At 40.5% G+C, this 22,488-nt stretch overlaps 1 protein-coding gene across 2 annotated transcripts in view; it reads right to left on the bottom strand.

Moving 5' to 3' along the window:
* The window catches only part of PDGFC (platelet derived growth factor C), a 202,424-nt gene extending 182,079 nt beyond the window's left edge, over positions 1-20,345 (bottom strand). The window contains exon 1 of one of the 2 annotated variants that reach the window (XM_081304956.1): positions 19,565-20,345. In XM_081304956.1, the coding sequence (XP_081161082.1) occupies positions 19,565-19,682 (118 nt within the window). In that variant the 5' untranslated portion in view covers positions 19,683-20,345. The remainder of the gene's footprint in view (positions 1-19,564) is intronic. The other variant, XM_081304957.1, reaches the window with a different exon arrangement.
* Between the last annotated feature and the right edge of the window lie 2,143 nt (positions 20,346-22,488).

The raw sequence follows: 22,488 nt of genomic DNA, 5'->3' as shown, positions 1-22,488 counted from the left end.
AAAAAATTTACCAGATGGTAATACTTTAAAAGTTGCCATAAAAAGATGTAAAATATCTCTTTTTACAAAAAGTATGTGTGTCTGCTTTTTCCCAAAGGGGTGAAACTTAAGCTTTCTAAGAGTAAGAGTAAGACACAAGATAGAACACACTGAGAATTACCCACCTAGCTGAGAAGCAATCTATGGCTGCTATCAATAATCAATACATTTAACTCACCTTAGCACAGTATGTACCTGAGTACAACATTCAGTCAATCCTTGGTAAATATTATTCCTTCTAATTCTGAATGACTTTAAAGATGACTAAAAGCAAAAGACAATTCACTCTCCCTCCTAGAGAAATAAAATAAATGTGTAAATATATACTCTGCTCTCTGCATCCTTAACATTTGTACTGCCTTAAATTTACTGGGAAACATGGGCATAAACTCTTGCAGTCTGGGCACCATACTTATGTAAATAGCAGAGGGTATGGTTTTAATTTGCTTATGACACCATAAATATTGGCATACTGAACATGTGCTTCCTGCCATGAATTCTGAACTCCCTCTCTAGGGTCTGCTTCTGTTTTGTCCACATGCCAGAACTAAGGACTACTTGCCCATAATCTCATATGATCAGAGCTGAGAAAATCAGCTTTATTTCCAAAAAAAAAGGAATCCTTTGAGTGACTTTCTTAAAAAATAACTTTTTCAAGATTTTTGCCTTCCAGGAGATAAATCAGAGTTGTCAATCTCAAAACCCCAAAGCACAAAAAGAAAAACAAACTAAAAATAAGACAGCACATGAGTTATGTCTTATGTTAACAAGATAGAACAGAGGGGGAAAATAATTCAAAACAAAAATAGGTTAAAGTTAATGACCTTCCAATAATCATGCTTTTCTCTTTAATAAACTGACTGCAATCAAAGTTGATCATAAAGTTCTCACTTTAAAAATAATTTTCCTGGAAATGATACATTTCTGTTTTCTTGTTGAGGAAATAACATTCTAAGCAGTCATCATTATAATTTTGCCCATCAGGTTCTTTGGACATTAATTTTACTTAGTCTAAGCAGAAAGATTGAGGCCCTCCTATGTATTCCCTTCTAGTTCCTCAAAATGAAGCCAGACATTAGTTGCATCTCTCAGTTGTGAAATCCGGCATATGACTCATTTAAAGACCGTCAATGATGATTTATGATCCCAGATGCCAATGCTGCAACAGAACAGGCTGTGTTGGGTCTAAGTAGGTTATTTTCACTTCACTTAAAAGATCTTCCATCCAATGGGTACTATGCTAAAGATTATTCATCATTTTATTTTCTGACACTTGGAAACGTGGGAGATAAGACACACAAATAATTAGAATCCCAAGTAGAAACTGGTAACTTCTGCACTGTGCTGAGAGTTTAGAGAAAGCAGACATTCCAGGCTGCAAGAAACAGGGAAGGGTTGAGGAGGGAGCACCAGTCAGACTAGGCCTTAAATGCATATGGGCTTTGAGCACACCAACTGAGGGACTTCCACTCCACAGTACAGGCACTAAATATCTGGGCCATTTTCTCAGATTCTGGCAGAGGGACTGTTGCAAATGCCTTCAAACTGCTGTCTTAGCCTCTAGCTTCTCTGCCTGTATTAGTCAATGTGTTGTCGCTCTAACCAAGATATCTGACAAGAACAGCTTCAAGGAGGTAATGTTTATTTTGGCTCATGGTTTCAGAGGTTTAGTCCATAGAGAGCCAGTTCCAGTGCTCTAGGCCAGAGGTGAGGCAGGATATAATGGTGGAAAAGTGTGGTGAGCCAGGGACAAAATATAATCCCCAAGGGTTTGTACTCAGTGACCTACTTCTTCCAGCCACACCCCACCTGCCTACAATTACCACCCAGTGATCCACTCAAATGATTAATCCATCAAATTGATTAATCCACTGGTTATGGTAATGCTCTCATTATCCCATAATTTCACTCTGAACTTTTCTGCTTGTCTACAACATAATTTTATTGGGGAACACCCATATCCAAACCATAACTCTACCCTTTAAAATAATCCCGGTGTGTCTTTGTTTAGAGAGATGGCAAAATATAAAATAAAAGACAAATTAATAACTATATGTTTGAAATTTGTTAAGAGTACAGATCTGAAAGGGTCTGATCATACATATAAAGCTCACTATATGAAGTGACATATAGTGAACTTTTTGTGGTAAAGATTTCTCAGTGTATACATATAGCAAAACATCATACTGTATGTGGTAAATATATTCAATTTTTATTCATCAATTATATTCAACAAAGTAAAAAAATTAGAAATGGCAAAATAATCATATAAAATGCAAAATAAATAATAAACTAAATAAGAATAATAAAAAAAGAAAAATATCTGATTACTCATTAAGTATTAATTGATCTGTTATAAGTGAAAGATATTACAAAAGAGAAAAGATAGGCTCTGTGTATTAGGAACTAATGCAGAAAGTTGTACATTATCTAACAACATAAATCCTTCAGTGGTGCCCTAGGATCTTATGAGATGACATCTACACATGTTCCTTAGTAGGTCAGACAGAGCCCTTCATGATCAGCAAATAATTTTTTTTAATCTTATTTCCCACCAGAAAGTGTTGATCTTTAAATAGAGTGTGCTATCTAGCGAGTCCATGTCCTCTTCTACTCTTTCTTTTCTGGTGGTTTCCCTATCCTTCAAGATCCAACCTAAACTATGGCTTTATGGAGTCTTTCTTGCCCTGGAAGTAGAAACCGTTGGGTTTAACAGGAAACATCAAGTACACAAAGAAACGTATTTTGTTCACCTGTTTTCCAAGCATAACAGGGTCATTAGAACAAGTGGCACTTGGTATCTATCTCGCTGAACTGACTTCTTGACTTGGAGTCACAGTGGCAATGATATGGAGTCAGGAAATTACGGATCTCTGTGATGAGCAGAGGTCAGTTATGAGTAATCTTTTCAGAAAAAAGATTGGGATGAGATCACGGTAGACCCTAGGAACACCAAAGCAGATTCTTGGTACTCCCAGTTTGGTCCTTGGTCTGGCAGCACTAGCATCACCTGGAAGCTTGTTCAAATGCGAATCCCTGGGCCCTAACCCAGACCTACGAAATCAGAATCTGGATCTTAATAAGTTCCCCAGGTGATGTGTGTGTGTATGTTACAGTCAGGCACCCATCCAAGTTTAACTAGTACAAATAACCAGAGCTCCACTGTGAGAACAAATGGCAACAACTTCCTATAAATGATGGACATGGGATGAAGGGCATAGGCAAAGCCTGGCTGGATCCTAGAAGGAAGAAGGACACCTTTGTCTCAGTTAAATTCACAGGTAATCAGCTCCCTATGTGGAATAGTGACAATGAAAATGCAAAAGCTAGAAACATAAAAACTATCTTACCTAAAAATAGAAATGTTAACATTTGCTTATTAGCTTGACAATAATCCTGGGCTCACTTAATCTATTATATCATATATTTTGAATTTTTGTGAAAAAATGCAGAACAAAATCTGTTAGTTTTAAGTTACATTCTCAGACTTGGAGGTGCTAAGAACAAGCCAATCTATGAGAAGGCCAAAGTCCTCTAAACATGTATCATTTTATGGCACAATGTAACAGAGACAGGGGCTAAGACAGTAAAGCAATAGTGACACATACATCTCCTGTGTTTGTATTTTTCAAGGGAACTGGCCAGAAACTGATCTATGAATGCTGCATCTCTTAAGACACAACAAGGACCCTACCCAGACACCCCTCCCCTTGATCCCACTCCTCGTCCAGCTGTAGGCTTCAGTCAGGAGCAGGCCTGAGTCAGAAGTGGAGCAATCCAAGGTCGTCATATTCAGAGACTGAATAAATCCAAAGTACTGGGCATTTACGTTTCTGAACTGTAAGGGCATTCAGGTTGGAAGTTATTGTACAACTGTTCTGCTTAAAGAGTGAACCAAAAAGCAATAGTCTTGAGGAATATGCACCCTGAAGAAAGAGAAGATTTTCATCACCCATTAAAATTCAGGAACAACAAGAATGAAATTGTGTTTTGATCAAGAAGAATTCCAAGCACATGTTGGCAGTGATTACAGAAACATAAAGTGGGCTTCCCCATGGTAAGGGCATACACAATCCCTGCTCTACAAATATACACAGAAAAACAGCCTTTGGAGAGTACAGAACAGGCATCCCAAGGTATGCCCCCCCCCCATGCAAACAATTGCTAGGACTTAGACTCACCCCAGAAAATTGCTATGTGGCTTTAAAACTGTTAATACAAAAACAAACCTGTACAGTGCATCCAACAGACACTATACCTGCCACAGCAGGAACTCAAAGCAGGTTTGTGGTGGTTTTCTCCAATTTTATGGTTTCTGAGGGTACACTAGAATGAGCATCAGGACAAAATTCAAACTCACTGGAATAGTCGTTCAAATGACCACTCAAATTCACCATCTGAATTTCCATGGAGTTTTTATAAGTGAAAAATGCTAGCTAATTCAGGTTTAGATGTGGCTTTTTAACATTCATTTCCCCACATATCACTCCTTGGTCCAAAATTATTGTTTACTACCACACTTAATTGTAATTTCTGCCAACTGCATTCTTGACTCTTCCTTGGCTATCAACCCCACTCTTTATTTCATACCCAAATCCCAAAGGGATAGTCTCAATATTCCTGTAGATGGACTAGCAAACCATAAGCACCTATTGTGTTATCTTTCCTCTCATATGAATTATACTTCTACTGTAGTCATTAGAATCAAAATATTTAATATAACTATTAGTAATTAAATATCCTTATAGGGACTTATCTAACCCCATTGCTAGGAAGTCACTAGGAAATTCACCCCTGTACCTTCTCACTCCTCACTTAATCAAAAATTGTCTCAAGGCTCACTTCCCCTATTACTTAATTCCCACTTCTCTAGCAGGTGTGCTCAGTTCTTGCTGTAATAATTTAATATGCTGCTTAATGTTGTGCATCTTTTTTACCTGCATTCCAACAGTAACTGCACAAGAACTTTCACACCCAAAAGACTTTATCTTGAAAGACCTAAGCAACCTCATTCTACTTGGGATCTCATTTTCCTCTGAAACTTAACCCCTGACCTACTGCAGTCCTAAAGTCAGGGAAATATCACAGAAAAGATCTGTGGAAATAGTTCTTGGAAAAGCCTCAGATGGTGATGGCCTAAGAGAGGCCAAGATATCGAAATATCTGAAATTCCAGATAGCCCCACCTAGGTGTGGTGACCAATATCTAAACCAGAAGCCCTGCAGCTTGGCACATACCCGCCTTGTGACACCCTCACGGTTTCAACCAATAATTTTTAAGTGCGTCAAGCCCTTGAACTAACCAATAATCCTTTTCAGATTCTTTCCTGCCACTTGATAAGCTAATCATGTTTTAGAGTTGTTTGATTTTCCCACGGTGTGTGATGATGCTATGATGTATGTGGGGTCCCTGCCTTCTCCAAAGAGTGTATAAAACTGCTGCAAACCCTGGGCTCGGGGCCTCTCAGCATCACCTGTTGCTGTGTGCGTGTGGAGGACCGAGCTAGCTCGAAATAAACACCTCTTTGCTGCTCACATGGATCTGGATCTCTGGTGGTCTTTTGGGGGGTCCCGAATTCGAGCATAACAATCTCCTGCTAGGTATTTAACCTTTTCTTCTCCTCTGGTTTTCTCCCAACCCCCAAAACAAATCAGCCAAGAAACAAAACATCTTTTCTCAGTTCCTTTCTGAAACTTCTACAGTTTCTTTTTCCCTTTTAAAAACATAATGCCCCACCTCCTCACTTTATCCCATAACCATTCTTTTAGAACCCTCATTATAATGAAGCATAGGCTGTTAGTTACTGGTCCTTGTATTCTCAAATCCCTGTAGTTTACACCATGAGCCAATCTCAGTTTCCTTTTCTCTCTCCTTCTCAATATCCTCCATCATCTGCCTTAAGGATTTTGTTTTGTTTGTTTGTTTCTTTCCCCTTCATAGCCTCCTCTTCATGAGGACTTCTTCATGTGACCCTTCCTTTTCCTTCTAACTCTAGGCTTCACGTTTCAGCAACATTCCTTCTGTCCCTATCTGCTATACTCCATCAGGAATCAGATCTAATTCATATTTGGCAGCCTGAATAGCTTTTATGAGAGGGCCGATCATGGAGTTCACTACTATTTTCTCCAGGGTAAGTAATATATCAATGTGCTTCCTTCTGTGCCTCCTCTTTCCAATGACCCTCTGTTGAATCTATTTCTTAGACTGCTGTCAAAACAAACTCCACTTTAGACTGCATGAATTTACCACACTTCCTTCTCTATCTAATTACTTAGCAAGTTCCCATCTCCTACAGTCCTCCCCCATCTCTGATTCTACAGATACAAGTGCTGCTCATCTTACCAGGTTCCTTTGTTCAAAATACACCTCCCAACTAACAGGTCTCCTGAGCCTCTTCTAATGGCTCAGCTTTCTTTGAATTCCCACTGAACACCTTATCACTATCTGTAGTATAGTTAGTTGCTTATCTTATCTCCTCCTTTGAGTATCAACTACTTGAAGGCAAATAACAACATCAGCTACAGTTTAGATCTTAAGTATTCCCCAAAGGTCCATGGCACTTTAAGAGGGTGGTGGAACCTTTAAAAGGTGGAGCATGAAGGGAGTAAGTTAGGTCATTGGGATGAACCCTAGAAGAGGAAAGTAGAACCCTGGACCCTCTCTTACTCTTCCCCTCTTTTTCATTTCCTGGCCATGAGGTAGGTGGCTCTGCTTCACCATAGGGTTCCACTATAATATGCTGATTCCACCCCTGCCAACATATACACACACCGGAGGCCTAAAAGCAATGGGCAGTCTGATCTGTAAACCTGTAAAACCTTACGTCAAAATAAACATTTTCTCTTTTTCAGTTGATTATCTTGGGCATTTTTTATAATGACAGGAAGCTGATTAACACAAAGTCTAATTCAACTTTGCTTTTTTTTCATGGTATCTTGCAGTTTCAAACAGGAATTAGCATCATTTTGTGCTTTTCACCTCAGTTCTGAGAGCTTGCATTTAGTTAGTATACAATTAACTACACAAAGGAGTTAAATGGGTTCCTATTGGTTAAATGGTTCCTAAATGGTTTCTTGAACTGTTGTTATCAAGATCCCATAGAATCCAATTTAAGGGAAGAACCTGGATTTTTTTTTCATGGACCAAAGGTCATTTAGCCCTAAGTCACTCATTATAATTATTTAAAAAAAAATGAGGAAATAGCAAGTCACACATTACACATGAATTATAATATCCACCACTGTCTGTTGTTTATTAGACTTGTGGAACTGGATAGTCATTTCTGCTGCCATACTTCCAGTGGCAACACTTAAAAATTGCCTGTATGGTATGATGCTATCAAATTTTAAAACTTAGAAAGACTCATTGATTTTCACTAAAGGTTTCTTACACAACCATTTCCTTTAAGACCAAATGAGCCAACCATAATTCAGAGAAGTTGCAGAATAAAGAAATGTGGTAGCAACATAAAAATCATACAGTGTCTTGTGCTCATTCAATTCCCAAATTAATTCTGGCTTCCATTGTCAGGGCCATCACCACTAATGGGTATCACCATTTTTACATTCGCAACCACCAAATTCTACTTTCATGGACTATTCTGGCCAAAACCTCATACTGAACTTCAGAGAAGATTAAATGGTTCCTAAATGGTTAAATTAATATCTTAATGAAATAACGTGGCTCTCCTAAAATCAAGGGAACTTGGGATAAGACTTATTATCTACTCTTCAGTAAGACAAATCAATGTCACATGAGGTTGGTTATAATAGCGGTTTCATTACAAGACAGGCAAAGTTACAGAGACTGTAAATCATAACTGTTGTTGGATTTCTACTTTACATAGTTGTAGTTATGAGTCTACTCTTGTAAGCCAGAACAATTATTTTACAATTAGTTTAGACATGTCTGAGCCCAGAAGGAAATTTTCAATTTCAATCATCATTATTTTCCTTGAACAGAACCCAGTGCTACTAAAAATCAGGTCAATTCAACTTTATACACATAGGTTTCTAGCCATGTTCCAAAGCTGAACAGATTTATAAATATAGATGGTCAAATTTTAGGTGTGTTTTCAAACTCCACTGTAAAATAACAACACTGGGTCCAACGCTTAAGAGAAAAACAACCAACCAACCAACCAATAAGCTTATAATCTCATTCTCAAGGTAGAATATAGTCATGATCCTATAAAACATAATACACACCCCTGAATTTGGACTGCAAATCTATCACTTAAACATCTAGTAAATGACCCAATTTGTTTACATGGCCCTGTAGCTTTTTATGGCCTTTCCATAAAGAAGTTATTACATCCATTCCCTTTATTTTGTTTAAGAGTGTTTGAATGAGCCCCAGAACCACAAGCTAGTTAAACAAGCCCTCCTTAGATGGACATGGTCTCATATAATTCACCACTACCGGGGACATTTTCAGAACAATGTTTGTAGTTTGGAAACACCACACATTCCCACACACCAAAAGTATTTCCTGTGCTTTATGCAGTTTTAAATGTTCGGCAGATATAGTAAATAAGTACTACTTTTCCATTTTTCCAAGCAGGAGCGTGGCATTTGCACTTCTTCCAGAAGATTTGCACCTCTAAGTGTTTTGCTATGGTAGGTTAACCATTCAGAAACGACTGCAAAGGAAGATTGCAGGGGAAATGGGAAATCCAGACACCCTAATTGATTTCCTAGGATGTAAATGTTAGTTCTAAAAGGAAACCATTTTAAAGCAGTTAGTTTAATGGGGTGCCCAACTGATGCCTATTAAAAGTTATCGGTACAGATTAAAAATAAATTTTCCACCAGGAAGAAAAACATTTTTTTTTTTTTTAGGAAGCAGAGAGATGATTTAATTCCTAATTTTACATACTTAATCATGGCTTGAAACCTCAAGCCTGCTAATGTTCTCAAGAAAACAGAAATGAAAACCACTTTTTAAAGGGTTAGCATTTATCAATTAGGTTTTTAGACTCAGCATCTCTCAACATCCTGGCCAGATTCTGCCCTGGAAAACCCTGCTATTTTTAGATTTCTGCTTTGTCTGGCAAAGATCAAGACAACTTTGACTACAGTGACCAACACAAGGCAAAGATCAAAGATACAGGTGAACCCATTAATATATGTAAAATTGCATATTAAACCATAAAAACACCAGGGTTCTTTGAGTTTCTTTAATGGTAAAGGCAATTCATTTTCCTATAGAGCTCCAGGAAGAATGTAGTTTTCTTTACAAATAAAAGTAAAGTCAGTAATAAAACGCATGATTATGAAGAAATAGCTATTTATTAAATAAAAGGCACACCCTTGTGCCTGATTCCACCTATAATATCAAGGCTTTTCCAGCACTGGAGGTCTGCCTCCAGGTCAGCTACCTCTGGATATGGATATACAGATACCTATTTTTCATACCAGCATCATCCAACATTTTTTGACTCTATAGTGTTTATGTATCCACAAATTACTGTAAAAAACCCAGTGATTGTTTTTTTTTTTTTTTTTTTGGTGTTGGGGAGCAAACCTAGAGATACTGAGCTACACCCCCATGCCCCATCTGAAATTTTATCTGTCCTTTGGGTAATCTAATAACATGTCACACTCTACCAAGAGTTTTTGTGGCGTTATGGTGTGTGTTCTCCATTCTTAAATAATTTGCATCCTACCTGTCATCGTGTCTTGGTTTAACACGATAAATCAGAAATGAAAACTATGGATTTGCCCTTATTCCGAAACTCAGAAGGAAATTTCCAGGAAGAGAACTGAATGTCTTTCCTCTTGTTTGTTCACATCTTAAGATTTTAAGCAAATGTTCCATCTTAGTACAATGATTTTAGACATCCCCTGCTGCCATAGAAAAAGAAATTATAATGCTTTAATGACTCCCAATTTGCATCTCTAATCATGCCAGGCTGAATATGTATGACAGTATGGGAAACAAGATGTGATTTATTCCTCGGTGGAAAAAAAAGAGAGAGAGAGAGAAGTAATATGACTGTTTAAAAGACAGATGTCCTTATAAATACCCAGCAAAAATAACTGCCAGGAACAACATGAGATAGTCCCACACAAGTCTAACTCCTGTTGTTGATAGTTTCTCATCTTTGTAGTGACTCCAAGGGCAGGTGCAATGACCAGCTGTGCATACTGAAACATCTAAGCCTATCTCTATTTTGCAAATGCTGAAATGCTTAAAATAGTATCCACCCATGAACAAGGATTTCCTAGAATGCAAACAATACAGCTTCAAAATAGGGCATGGTCAAAAGGGACTGAAAGGAAGAGAGGGGGAACAGGAGTAGGAAAGAGAGTAGAATGAATCGTACATGACTAGCCTATGTGCATATGTTGAGTACAACCAGAAGAATGAGAAGTTATGCTCTGTATATGTGTAATATGTCAAAATGCATTCTACTGTCATGTGTAACTAATTAGAACAAAATTTTTAAAAGAAAGAAAACACAGTATGGTATCAAGACAGCACCTTCACCAAGAGAACTCAGTCATTTCAAATCCTTAAATATGACAAAACGTTTCTGGTATTACAGACCTCACTGGAGAAATGAGGCAGTTACTCAATGTGAGGTAACCTCAGAAGAATTAATGTTCCACCAAACTTGACATTCTTTCCCTTAAAGGCTGTTGTCTTTGCTGTGTGAGAGTTTCATTACACTCACAGAATGTGCTGGGGGAAGCTGCCTCTCTCTTACAGGTTTCCTGATCCCTCACTCAGCTTCATCCTGCCTGCCATCCATTTTGTGAATGAAGTGTGAAAACAGCTCTTTGTTTACATAAAGAAGGCAACCTAGAGTGATGCAGGCCTCCCTTATGTGCAGGAACCCAGGCTGTGCAGCCTGGACTCCTAACCAGTTCAGAACTTACCAACAAACCTAACGTCGGAAAGAAAATTCCAGCAATAACTACACTAATACACACCACAACTGCACTCTGCCACTGCATGCCTGCTTGGAAAATAACTGAAAATAATGGGTCTTGACTGAAACTTGAACGCAAAGACAAGTTTTTCTTTTGCTCTGTTAACTAATAACCCTACAGGAAGCGCATACTGCAAACAGCATCAGGGCCTTTCAATTCATAAGCTCAGGGACACCTTTCCACTCTTTTCCTCATCTATGCATACTCTACTCTAGACTCTTCTGTCTCTCATCATGATCGTCTCTTGACTTTTCAAGCCTATATCCTTTTGTTCAGGCTGTTCCCACTATCTAGAATGTTTTTCTGTTTCCCTCAAAACCTCATTGCAAACGTGTCACCTATTCTCTGTAGGAACTTTTCTCTTTGAACTTCCTATCCAGGCAAAATCAATCATTTAATAAGTTAACAGAGGATTTTCTTAGGTGGTATTAAGCAAAACTAATAGGTAATGAGGTAAAGAATGGACCTGGAATCCTTCTCAGAATAAGTTCTTAAGGGCAAGATCCGCATCTTCTTTTTCGCTGCACCACACATTTCGGGCAGACCTTAGCACCGATCACATGCTCATAAATATTTGCTGAATGAAAACAATGTTCTAATAAAACATTAGACCATTTAACTGATAAAGGAAAAGGCGTGTGGCTCTCTGTCCTGGCTTGGAGTCTGACCTAGGTTGAAACATTTACCAGCTGTGGGAACCTAACTAAGCTACTTGTTTTTCTGAATACGTCATTGGGATGTTTGCAAATAAACTGCATACCATCTGCAAACAATGAGCATAAGTGCGGCACCTAACAGGCACTCCTGAACAGTCATTAAGCTTCACAAAATGAGAAGCTCACACAGAACCATTATACCCATCTAACTACATGCAAAGAATGCATCCCAGTACAGCCACTCCTGTGCTCTTCCTGGTGATCCTTACTGATTATAGTACCCATGTAAATCTTTATCCTTGCATTACATTAATGTGCCTTGTGCAGTATGGGCATGTTGGTCTCCCTCCATGAACCAGACTTCCACTTTTCCTCTGCCTCCGAAAACCTTCAACAACACATCTCATCTCTAGTTGACTAAGAAACAAATCAACTACTATTCAAAATAGTTTGAAAATAACAAATAATAATTCCAGAGAAACCAAGAAAGCAAAATCAGTGAATCTAGCCTGGCAAAAGATGGGTTTGGTTTAGAAACAAGGCAAATGTACAAGGATTTGCAGTCACTAGGGCACTAGAAATAACTGCTTTAAGGTGACACAAGAAATCTAATGCAAAATCGAATGAATAACAGAAAAAAATTAAAGTTAAAATGTATTCTCATGATGGAAAAGACAAAATATATTAATGTTACCAAAAAAAATCACTCTTTAACAACTTGGTTTTAATGATAAATGTAATTATTTCAGCTCCTCTTTATAATTTTTAGGTCCTTTTGTTTTCAGATGTAGGAAACTCACAAATTTTTAAACAGTTAAATGAATATTATTATTTTAGGGAAAATATTCCAGTCCATTGCTGTGAATTTATTTTCTGATGCTCTTTACCTTAAAGAGAAACATGGATCTCTAAATAGAATAATATACATAATGTAATATAAATAAAATTTAGGATCACTCACTAAATTCATCAAAAGAATAACAAGCTGTGCTTTCTAGAGTTGACTCAACATGATTATTATTAATTTCTATGGTATTTTTACCAACATATTATTAAACATCCTATTATATAAAAATAAACTCCCCTGTAGAACCAAGCATGCCAATGTCAACCATCCTCTTCATCTCATTAATACACCAAAATATTATATATATCATTCATCTATGAACCTGATGTACCTGCTTAACATAAGGTTCTAACATGTAATAAGAACAATTTTAAAGTCATCATTTCCAGTCATTTGCCAAACTCAGATTTCTATACTGACAGAAGTATTATAATATATATTAGCCAGATAATCTGTTGTGTAATCTAATGTGATTATTATCAAACTGCTTTCCTTAGTGTTTTTATACATAATGCTTCAAGTGCAATGGTTCTTATCTCACTCCACAACTTACAAAACATACAAGCTTCTAACATGACACAGAATACTTTTATGAAATGTGTCAGAATTTTTACACCATATTTCCATTTTCCTAATTGGTTATAACATAAGGAAAAATATATCGCCACGTTAGCAGTTTATTACCATTGCAGTACAACAGTGTGCCATAGCCACTTCCACTCTCTAGGCCTCAATTTGCACATCAGTGAGAAGACAGGCTCTTTGGATCCTCCCAGCTCCAACAGTCCTTGAACACAACCTGCTACTCATTGCAAGCCTGTACTATTATCCATGAGCCACAAGTAAAAGATGAAAAGCACCCACATTTTGCAGGCTTGACATCCATTCACCATTCTTGGGTCCTTGGCCCACATCAAATTCCCACCTTTGGGGTATGCATAGCAATGGCACTTTTAAGAGAGTAAACAAAGCCAGAGATAGGAACCTACACACTTGGTTGGTATAGGTTCAGTTGGCAACACAGTATATTTGCCAAGATTATAAAGTAGTACTCTGGTAGGCACACCCCATCACTACTAAGTTTAACTTTCTATAAAACATGTCAAACAGTCTGGAAATTCTAAGACCAAAAAGACTCCTTCGAAGATGGCCTGCTGTCAGGGTAAACACCATAGTCTTACTCTAAAATGGCACTAGACACTCAGAAACATTTAACAGATATTTACTGGGCACATACTATATGCCATACCTTGTTCCAGGTATTGTAGATCCTCCTACAAAGAACCAGTCAGACAAGAGGCATGCTCTTAAAGAACTTAGATTCCATAGTGGGAATAGGAGAGGCTATGTAAACAATAATAAATTAAGAAACAACAGGAAAATTACCAAAGTGTGATAAGTGCTAGGCAGTTAATTAACCTTGATGAGACAGCAAGGGGCAATTTAGATTGGTCATAAAACAGACATCTCTGAGGAGGCAATCCATTCAATCTAGATGATAGGAAGTCTCTCCATGCAAAAGCAGCTGGTCAGTGTTAGCCAGAGAAGGCAACCAACTGAGAATTGCAATTCCAGGCCCAATGTCATGGTTTGCATGTGAGGTGTCCCCCAAAAGCTCACATGTGAGACAATGCAAGAAGGTTCAGAGGAGAAATGATTGGGTTCTGAGAGAATTGGGTTGTGAGAGTAAGTTATCCCCTGATAGAGATTAACTGAGCAGTAACTAAAGTGGTAGAGTATAGCTGGAGGAGGTGGGAATTGGGGTATATACATTTGTATCCAGCAAGTGGAGACTCTCTCTGCTTTCTGATCAACGTGAGCTATTTCCCCCCTGCCAGACTCTTCCACCATGATGTTCTGCCTCACCTGCAACCCCAAGGAATGGAGCCGGCCTTCTATGGACTAAAGATCTCTGAACTCATGAGCCTTTAAACAAACCTTTCCTCCTTTACAGTTGTTCTGGTCGGATCCTTTAGTCACAGCAGAGAAAAAGCTGACTAAAACACCGAGGGTGTCATGCCTACATTCTCCATCTGTCTTGCCAGGTCTTGACCCTCAGAGAGCTAAAACTAAAGGAACTGCAGGAAGAAGCCTGGAAAGAAGTCATACCCCTTCCTGACCCCAGGTCCTTCAAATCATGGGTCATGACTGAGTTTCCCAGCATGGAGAAGAGATAAAAGTTTTAACAACCAATATGAACTAAACTGTTCACTGCTAAATATGATAAAATGCTTAACTATCGGTATGACAGGAACATGAATCAATCGGGGCAGAGTCAGCAGTGTTGAAGAAGTGTCCCAGAGGCTTTGGGCGATGTCAGGGATTGTAGCTTCAGATGGTTGGTCCACTTGTCTTAGAGAGTGCCAGTAGGTTCTGCCCAACCCATTGGAAATATTTCATTATTTTAACAATCATTATGGTAATAAGTTTGGGAACATACCAACTTCAGATCAAACACTAGACTGGTTCATAGGCAAAAGAAAAGGGAGATTGGGGAAAAAGAAAAAAGCACAGTTGGAGTTAATGGTGGAGAGAAATGACACAACACAGACTGTTTAATAAGAGAATTATTTAGAGACCGCTTGAGGTTATATACAGATTCTGGCTATGTGCAATGCTTAAATAAAACAATTAGAAACATTTAAATGAGAGTAAGTAAATAAAGGGATTTTGACTGTGGCTTCCACCATTTTGATGACACAAAAGCAAAATCTGGGGAAAATTTCAGTAGTCCTGGATTTTTGTGGGAGTAGGGGTATATATGTGCCTTGACTACTTACTAGTTTTTTAATACATAACATTAGAATTAGAATTTTGTTTCTATAAAAGATGTGAACATTCATTGATAAAATTGGGTTCTTGGCAGTACAAAGGTTGAAAAATAAGCTAAGTAGAAGCAAACACAAAGAAGACATGTAAAAAATCAGTGTCAGGAAAGATGAAATTAGGAATAAACAAATCTAAAGTTTAGGTGCATGAGACAAAGCCTGCCAAGATGGCATCAATGGGGAAAGTGTTCCTTTGGGCAAGTGTAGTGTGGGATCCTAACATCTAATTACAAATAATTAACAAATGATATTCTAGTTCCTGAGGCTCCCAATAGACCTTTCATATGTTCTGACACCTTTTAAAGTTAAATACAAAGGCTTTCAAATTAAATACAGAACATAACAGTTGGTAGGGGAGAAAAGTTAACCACATAAAAGAGTGGAGCTTTTTTTAAAATCACCTACTGTGAAAAACAAAATTCATCATTACATAATGGTACTTTACTTATTCAACTTCCTCAACTCTCTCAAACAGAACAGAAAATCAGGAGGAAGTTTTAAAAAAAAGCTTCTAAATAACAAAAATAAATATCCCAAAGGTCATGTAGTCAAACTTATAGACTGACTTGCAGGAAAGTCCCTCAGTTCTCTGGCAGAGCCTATTTGCTCTTGGACACTACTCAAAATATTGTGATTATCTGTTAATAGAAGAGCTTTGAAACTACCACCCAAAGTGGGGACAGAGGCCAGGCATGAGCATATTGGCAGTGTTAGGAAGAGAAAGCCAGAACTTAAAAAGAGGGGGCTGAAAATCCAAACATAAGAGACCAGCAAAAAGGCATTCCTAGAGGACCACTGTCCCCAAAGTTAACTGCCCCTCATGTCACAAAGCACTTGCAGAAAACAGGGCATACAATAACTTGTGCTCCAGTAGGCTAAGTTTAGTTAATGGAAGCATATTCCAGCTCAAAACTCAAAATGCCTAAGGAAAATGGGAAAAGTAAGAAGGTTTCAGGTATTAAAATAACTCACCAATGAAGCAAGGTAGAATAGGCATTATTCCACCACGTTTGTGATTATCATCTATTTGGTACATTCCATGGAAAAAAATAAGCTTTACTTTTGTTTATGAATATATATGATTGCTTCTGCTGCAATTCAGAAGCACCATCCCGGGACTTAATCATTTCCTGGTAGGCGTTCACATCTAAAAACCAGTGCCCATTGACATTTTTTCCCATGGTTACACAGGAAGTTTAGAGATCAGAAACCCTCAAAGTAAAGTCAGCATTATCTTTTATCTTTTTCCTTAAGTTAAATCAGGAGACCCTTGTTTTATATGTAAGATGAGACTTTAGGGTTCAAAGGAAGATTAAGAAAGAAGGACTAGGGCTGGGATGTATCTTAGTGGTAGAGAACTTTCCTAAAATGTGTGAGTCCCTGGGTTCCATCCCCACACAGCAAGGGATGGGGGGCAGTGGGCGGAGAGAGACAGAAATGCAACTTGTATTACTGGAGGATAAAGCTACCTTTACAGTAAAGAAACAAAAGTTGCAGTGTTCGTATAAATAGAAAACCAGGTAACAAATAATATAAGCAACGAATAATAGTTTAAATGACACTGATCCTTAATTTTGAATCATGTCCACATATTCCAGTCTAAATCCATGTATCCAGCATTGACTATGGCAAAGCTATAGCAATCAATTTCATTTATGATGCCAAGTTAATACTGAAGCTAAGAAGGCCTAGGGATTTGATTGAGTAAACATCATGTGAGAGTTTATGATACTCGGGAAAAGAGAGTATCATGGGGAGGGATCCTTGAAAGCAGACATGAGCTCTTATAATCCCAGTAGATCAATTTGGACACTTCATATTTAGTACTTGGAAGACCTTTCATGAAATGACGCAATGCACAAACTGGGCCCACAACATTTTCTATGTAGTATCCTCAGGAGGGTTTGCACTTACGAAATTAGATAATCATCAAAATGGCGAGAGAAATAAAATAATCAAAAATCAATTGTAACTCAATATGAAGACAAAAAATATCCCCACTCCACCCCCAAAAAAAGAAGAGTGGAAATTTTAAAGTCAAAGAAGATGTAAAAGAAGTTGCTGTTATTCCTGCAAATTTTCTCTCCTTCCAGGGTGATCATCTTCAATACACACCTGTTATTCTCAAATCTGGGAACATTGATGAAGCATAAAAATCAACCTGAGCATGTGCAGAAAAATAGCTCTACACTGCCCCCTAGTGCTGGCCAGTGCCACCTCTTAGGCTAAAAATTACAAGGTGAGTAGTTCCTCTACTTCAAGTTACTTCCTGCTGCCAATGTCCAGGAGCTAAACATAGCCCAATCCACTACCCACAGATTAGGAAATAACCAGGCTATTTTTAGCATCATGCATCTTAGAAATGGAAATGGCCCAGCCTCAGATGGCAGCAATGTGTGTGGCCCTGGCTTAATGACCTCACCTCTTCTTAGGGTGTGAACCTACTCAGTAAAGTGGCCAATAACCCTGGGCTGCCTGAAAGCTCTGGGGCCCACTGTAAAACGATGACAGCATGTGGATCACAGGAGAGACTACAAGAAATGGACACAGAGGCACCGAGAATCCAGGACATGCCAAGGCATGTGTCGTAGGAGAAATAATATGGGACCAGAAGAATAAAAGAAAAATAGAGGTTAGGAATGTTGTGTGCTATTGTCATATGGAGAAGCCTGTCTAGTATGAAGCAATATTTTGAATAGAACACTTACTTTACATGAGAAAGAACAAAGGTTGGTCTGACCTGCTTCCTGCCTGGGTACAGCTGGTGCTGTGGCTCCTTTGATCACTTTCTCCCAGCCTTCTGCAGGTCCTGTGATTAGAGGTAGATCCCCAGGCTGCCCTTTGATCAGCAGCTCAAGGAACCTGCAGGTGCCATGCGCCACCACATTAGCAACTTGCAAGGAGCAGCCACATTAATGTTGGCTAATAAATGTGATCCTATGCTTTGGTGCACAAGCAACAGATACAAATAATGTCCAAGAAATACTTATTTTATCTATTTTTGTACTCTAGAACTTTCTGTGCTTTCTTAGAAAGGAATACTTTATACAGCTTAAATGCAGAGCCGGAGCTTTAAAACACCCCCACATATAAAGAAAAAGTCAGTGTGACTTAAAAGTAGAACACACTTCATTCTGGTTTTCAAGGTATGCTGCTTGTGTTCATCTCACCTGGTTAGTGAAGTGATAGCATACTTGCATTGTAAACAGGTGATATTCAGAGCAGAAAAAACATGTACATTTATTTTCAAATAGCAGTAAGACTTGTAAACAGAGTGTTTAATATTCCAATTTTAGACAGCCTACATTAACATTGTGGTTTTATGTGCAGTATAAAATTTCTATTTACAAAGGATTCTCAAAAATGACTTCATAATGGTAGATCAAGAGAAAAAGAGTTTAGAAATTGAATGATGTAAATCATATGGGGTTCAGAGGCTAAGCAAATTACACACCCCGAAGCTTCTCTGGCTTTATGAAAGGAGCCTTTCTCCAGCTCTGTGCAATCCCAGCCCAAGGGAACTTGCATTTGAGAGTTTTCTAAACATTTCAGGTACACTTGAAAGCTGAAAGTAATTCTCATTTCCTATGCAGGATTAAGTCGTTTCCAGCACACACAAAAATAGCAGTCATTGACTAACACATACAAAAAACACACCACCAGAAAGGTAAGGACTTTGGAGTACAAAGGCACGTTAAAAAAAAAAAAAAGTGAGAACAAGAAAAATACTTTTTTTGTTCATTCCCCTAAAACACGTCCACACGGCCTCTTGACCTCTGTATTTATCTACTTATTGATTAATTGATGCCTTTTCACCTAAAGTGCTTCAATTAATGCAGTCGATACATTTCCTGATGCCCCCACTGCCACCCCCTCCCCCAACAAAGTCAAACATCCCAAGACTCATTCATTTTGGATTCTCTTCTAAAGGCAGTTCTTGAACTTCTAACTCAGGCAATGCGCGATCCTGCAATGTGCTTTGAACTGACGTTCACAATCGCTCCCAGAATGTCCTCTCCCTAGCTGAGGCTGCAGTGGCACTCGCGTTGCCCTCTTAAGAGTTTTGTGGCAACTCCTAAAGTTGCAAACTACATGTAACCTCCAAACCTCCACGCCAATGAACGGAGCGCGCATTTGCATGGATAGAGAGACGAGGATACCCTCGCGGGCTGGTCTACATCACACACCAACGCACAATGCCAACGTTAACACACACAGCGAGAATCGAGAAGGGGGAGCGTGGGGGGAGAGACTCACCGTTCTGTTCCTTGTTGCTGGAGAACTGGAATTTACTACTCAGGTTGGACTCAGCCTGAGTCCCGTGAATCTGGCCGGCCAGGGCAGATGTCAGCAGGAGAAGCCCGAAGAGGAGCATTTGGCTGAGTAGGGCGAGAGCTCACTCACGGCGGGCACTTGGGAAACGGCGACTCCGGAGTCTTTCACCACCGCCAGGGGAAGGCTGCACTGGGGTGGAAGCGCCGAGCCTGCTCTGGCAGCAGAGAATCGCAGGGTAGTTTCCACATAATCCCATCCAAAACTTTTTCCTAGAGCCCTCTTCTGTGTCTCCAGTTTTTGAAAAGGATCAAAGCAAAACCTGGACCTGAACCAGTTTCCCAAGGTTTAAACAAATCCTGAGCTGTGCCGAAGTGGTGGGGGTGGGGGTGAAGGCGAGGGAGGAAAGAGGGGGTGGGGACGCGGGGGAGCCGGGGGAGCGGCAAGAAGTCACCAGCAAGTTGCTGGGAGCACCTGTCAGTTCGGGGGCCTGGACAGAGGCGAAAACTCAAGGGTCGCGCCAAGTCAGTCTGGAAGCCAGTTCCGCAGCCAGCAGTTTCTGATCAATAACAAAGCTGCCAATCGAGGTGGCTCTGCGGGCGCCCCTCTCCCCGCCCCACCCCCACCCCCGAAGGGGGAGGGGGAGGAAACCAGACGAGGGCGCCGCGCTGGTCCCCCGGGCCGAGGCGCCGGAGCGGGGCCGGGGGCTGCGGGCCAATGCGGCCCGGCGCGAGTGGAGGGGGCCGCGGTACTCTGACTCGCAGCTCCGCGCGCACTGTGCGCGCGTCCACACCGCCAAAGCACGGATCCCAGCACCTGGCTTGAGTTTTCCGCGACCCAAGTTCACCTTGTGCTGGCGAGTCCCCGGCTCCTCCAAGCCCAGGAAAGTTGGGCAGCTCCGGGTCGCCGCGGGGCTCCGGTCGGGCCCCGTCCCCTCCCCCACGCCTGGCGCTCGGCGCTAACCTCGGGGCTCCGCGCGGCGTCTTGGAGAGCGCGGGGCGGAGAGGGAAGGCCGGGCGGCCGGGAGGATCTGGCTTGTCCCCTCCCCTTCTCTACCTTCCCCCTGCCGCGGCTGTCGGGAGGTGGGGGCCGTGGGCCGAGCTCTGGCGGAGCGGGGGAGGCCGAGCTGCGGTCCCGCGGGCTGCCGAGGGGGTGGCAGGGGGTTGGCACCTCTGGGAGGGGCAGCCTCGGCCGTGGCCGCTCGCGCCGGCCGGGCCGCCAGCTGGCTGTCCAACAGGTGCTGGCACAGACCCGGGGTGCTGCGGGGCTCACTGCAGACAGGACCCACACGGCCCGGCGAGGAATGCCGCCAGGGCGGCCCCCGGTTTCCTTTCCTAGGGCGCCCCTGTCCCCAAGTACAGAGCACGAGGGGGTGGCGAAGGGTGCTGCGAAGGCAGAAAGAAGTGGGAAAGAACTTCCTGCTACCCTCCTCCTCCTGCGCTCCTGTTCCTCGTCATTTATTTCCAAGGGGATCCCCGGTCCCAAAGGACTATGCCAGGACCCGTGGCCAGACTTTCTGGACTGAAGGAAAAAGGGAAATTTAATTCAAAGATTTCCCTCCAATAAGCATCTCTGAAACAGGATGCAGAAAGCAAAAGTAAAGTCAAACAGCCAAAATAGTTGGATAAATACAGTCCTGTATTTATTGAATGACTACTGTGTCAGGCACTGTGCTAAGTAAGAGCTGGGGCCAAAGTCTCTGGAAACTTGAATACTATTTGGTTAATATTAAATTAACATCAGGCTCTACTGGAAATTATGTCTAGGGACATGCATAAGGGCCTGTGGTTAGACATACATTCATAAGCTTTCCCACCTTACAGCCTCTACCGCAATGAAGCCTCCCAGACCCCGGGTAAGAGACTCCTCTGCCTTTATAGCAAGATGCTTGAGAAAGCACCAAAATCCGCGTGTGGCACGTGCCCGGCCCCACTTGAGAGGTTTGTACTGAGACCTAAAGTTCCCAGGAGGTTGTCTAAAACGAAAAAACATGTCAGCGGGGCCTATGATGATTCCATGTGTGCTACATGTGTCTGTGACAGGATCAAGTGTACTTTCCTTATCGAGGAGCAGAAAATCCCTGTGAAAGTGTCGAAGGCACAAGCAGAGAGTCAGAACATGAAATAAAAAAGTGAAGCCTTGGGGGGAAATAAAAAAACACAATGAAAAAATGATAATATCACACAAGTGCCATGGCAGACAAATCAGAAGCATCACCCAACCTTTTGTTAAGCAAGTCAGTGCAAACAATCCAACCACCTGGGCCTTCCGGCTGGGACAGCGATCTGAGATACTAACCTTCCTAAAACTAAGAAGTGGATTTTTTTTTTTACTTTTTTTTTTTATTGGTTGTTCACAACATTACAAAGCTCTTGACATATCATATTTCATACATTAGACTGAAGTGGGTTATGAACCCCCAATTTTACCCCAAATGCAGATTGCAGAATCACGTCGGTTACACATCCACAATTTTACATAATGCCCTATTAGTAATTGTTGTATTCTGCTACCTTTCCTAAGAAGTGGATTTTGAGCAGAGATATACTACTAGACCAAACCAGGAGCTGACTCTTCCTCTGCCAAGCTAAAATGCCAACCCCTCTTTCTATACTTGGACACCTACTGAGAACAACCAACAAGACTTCTCTGCTTGGTATATTCTATTCTCCTTATTCCTTCTTAAAATTTGGGGGCTAGAGAAGTAGTTCCATGTGCTTAGCCTGCGGGAGGCTCTGGGTTCCATCCCCATACATAACGCAAAATATGAAAGAAAATTAAACAATGAATTCTGGGCTTATTTGCCCTTTGAAATCCTTACCAATCAGTCCCCTTCATTTTTTCCCCCTTTCCCATTTCTATCTTCAGAGTAGTGGATCTTTGACTTTAAGGATTTTACATTTTAGTGG

The sequence above is a fragment of the Spermophilus citellus genome (genome assembly GCF_964194105.1).
Source record: "Spermophilus citellus genome assembly, chromosome: 8".
Taxonomy (NCBI): Eukaryota; Metazoa; Chordata; class Mammalia; order Rodentia; family Sciuridae; genus Spermophilus; species Spermophilus citellus.
The sequence above is the reverse complement of the archived record's forward strand: the minus strand, read 5'-3'. Positions and strand labels throughout refer to the sequence as shown.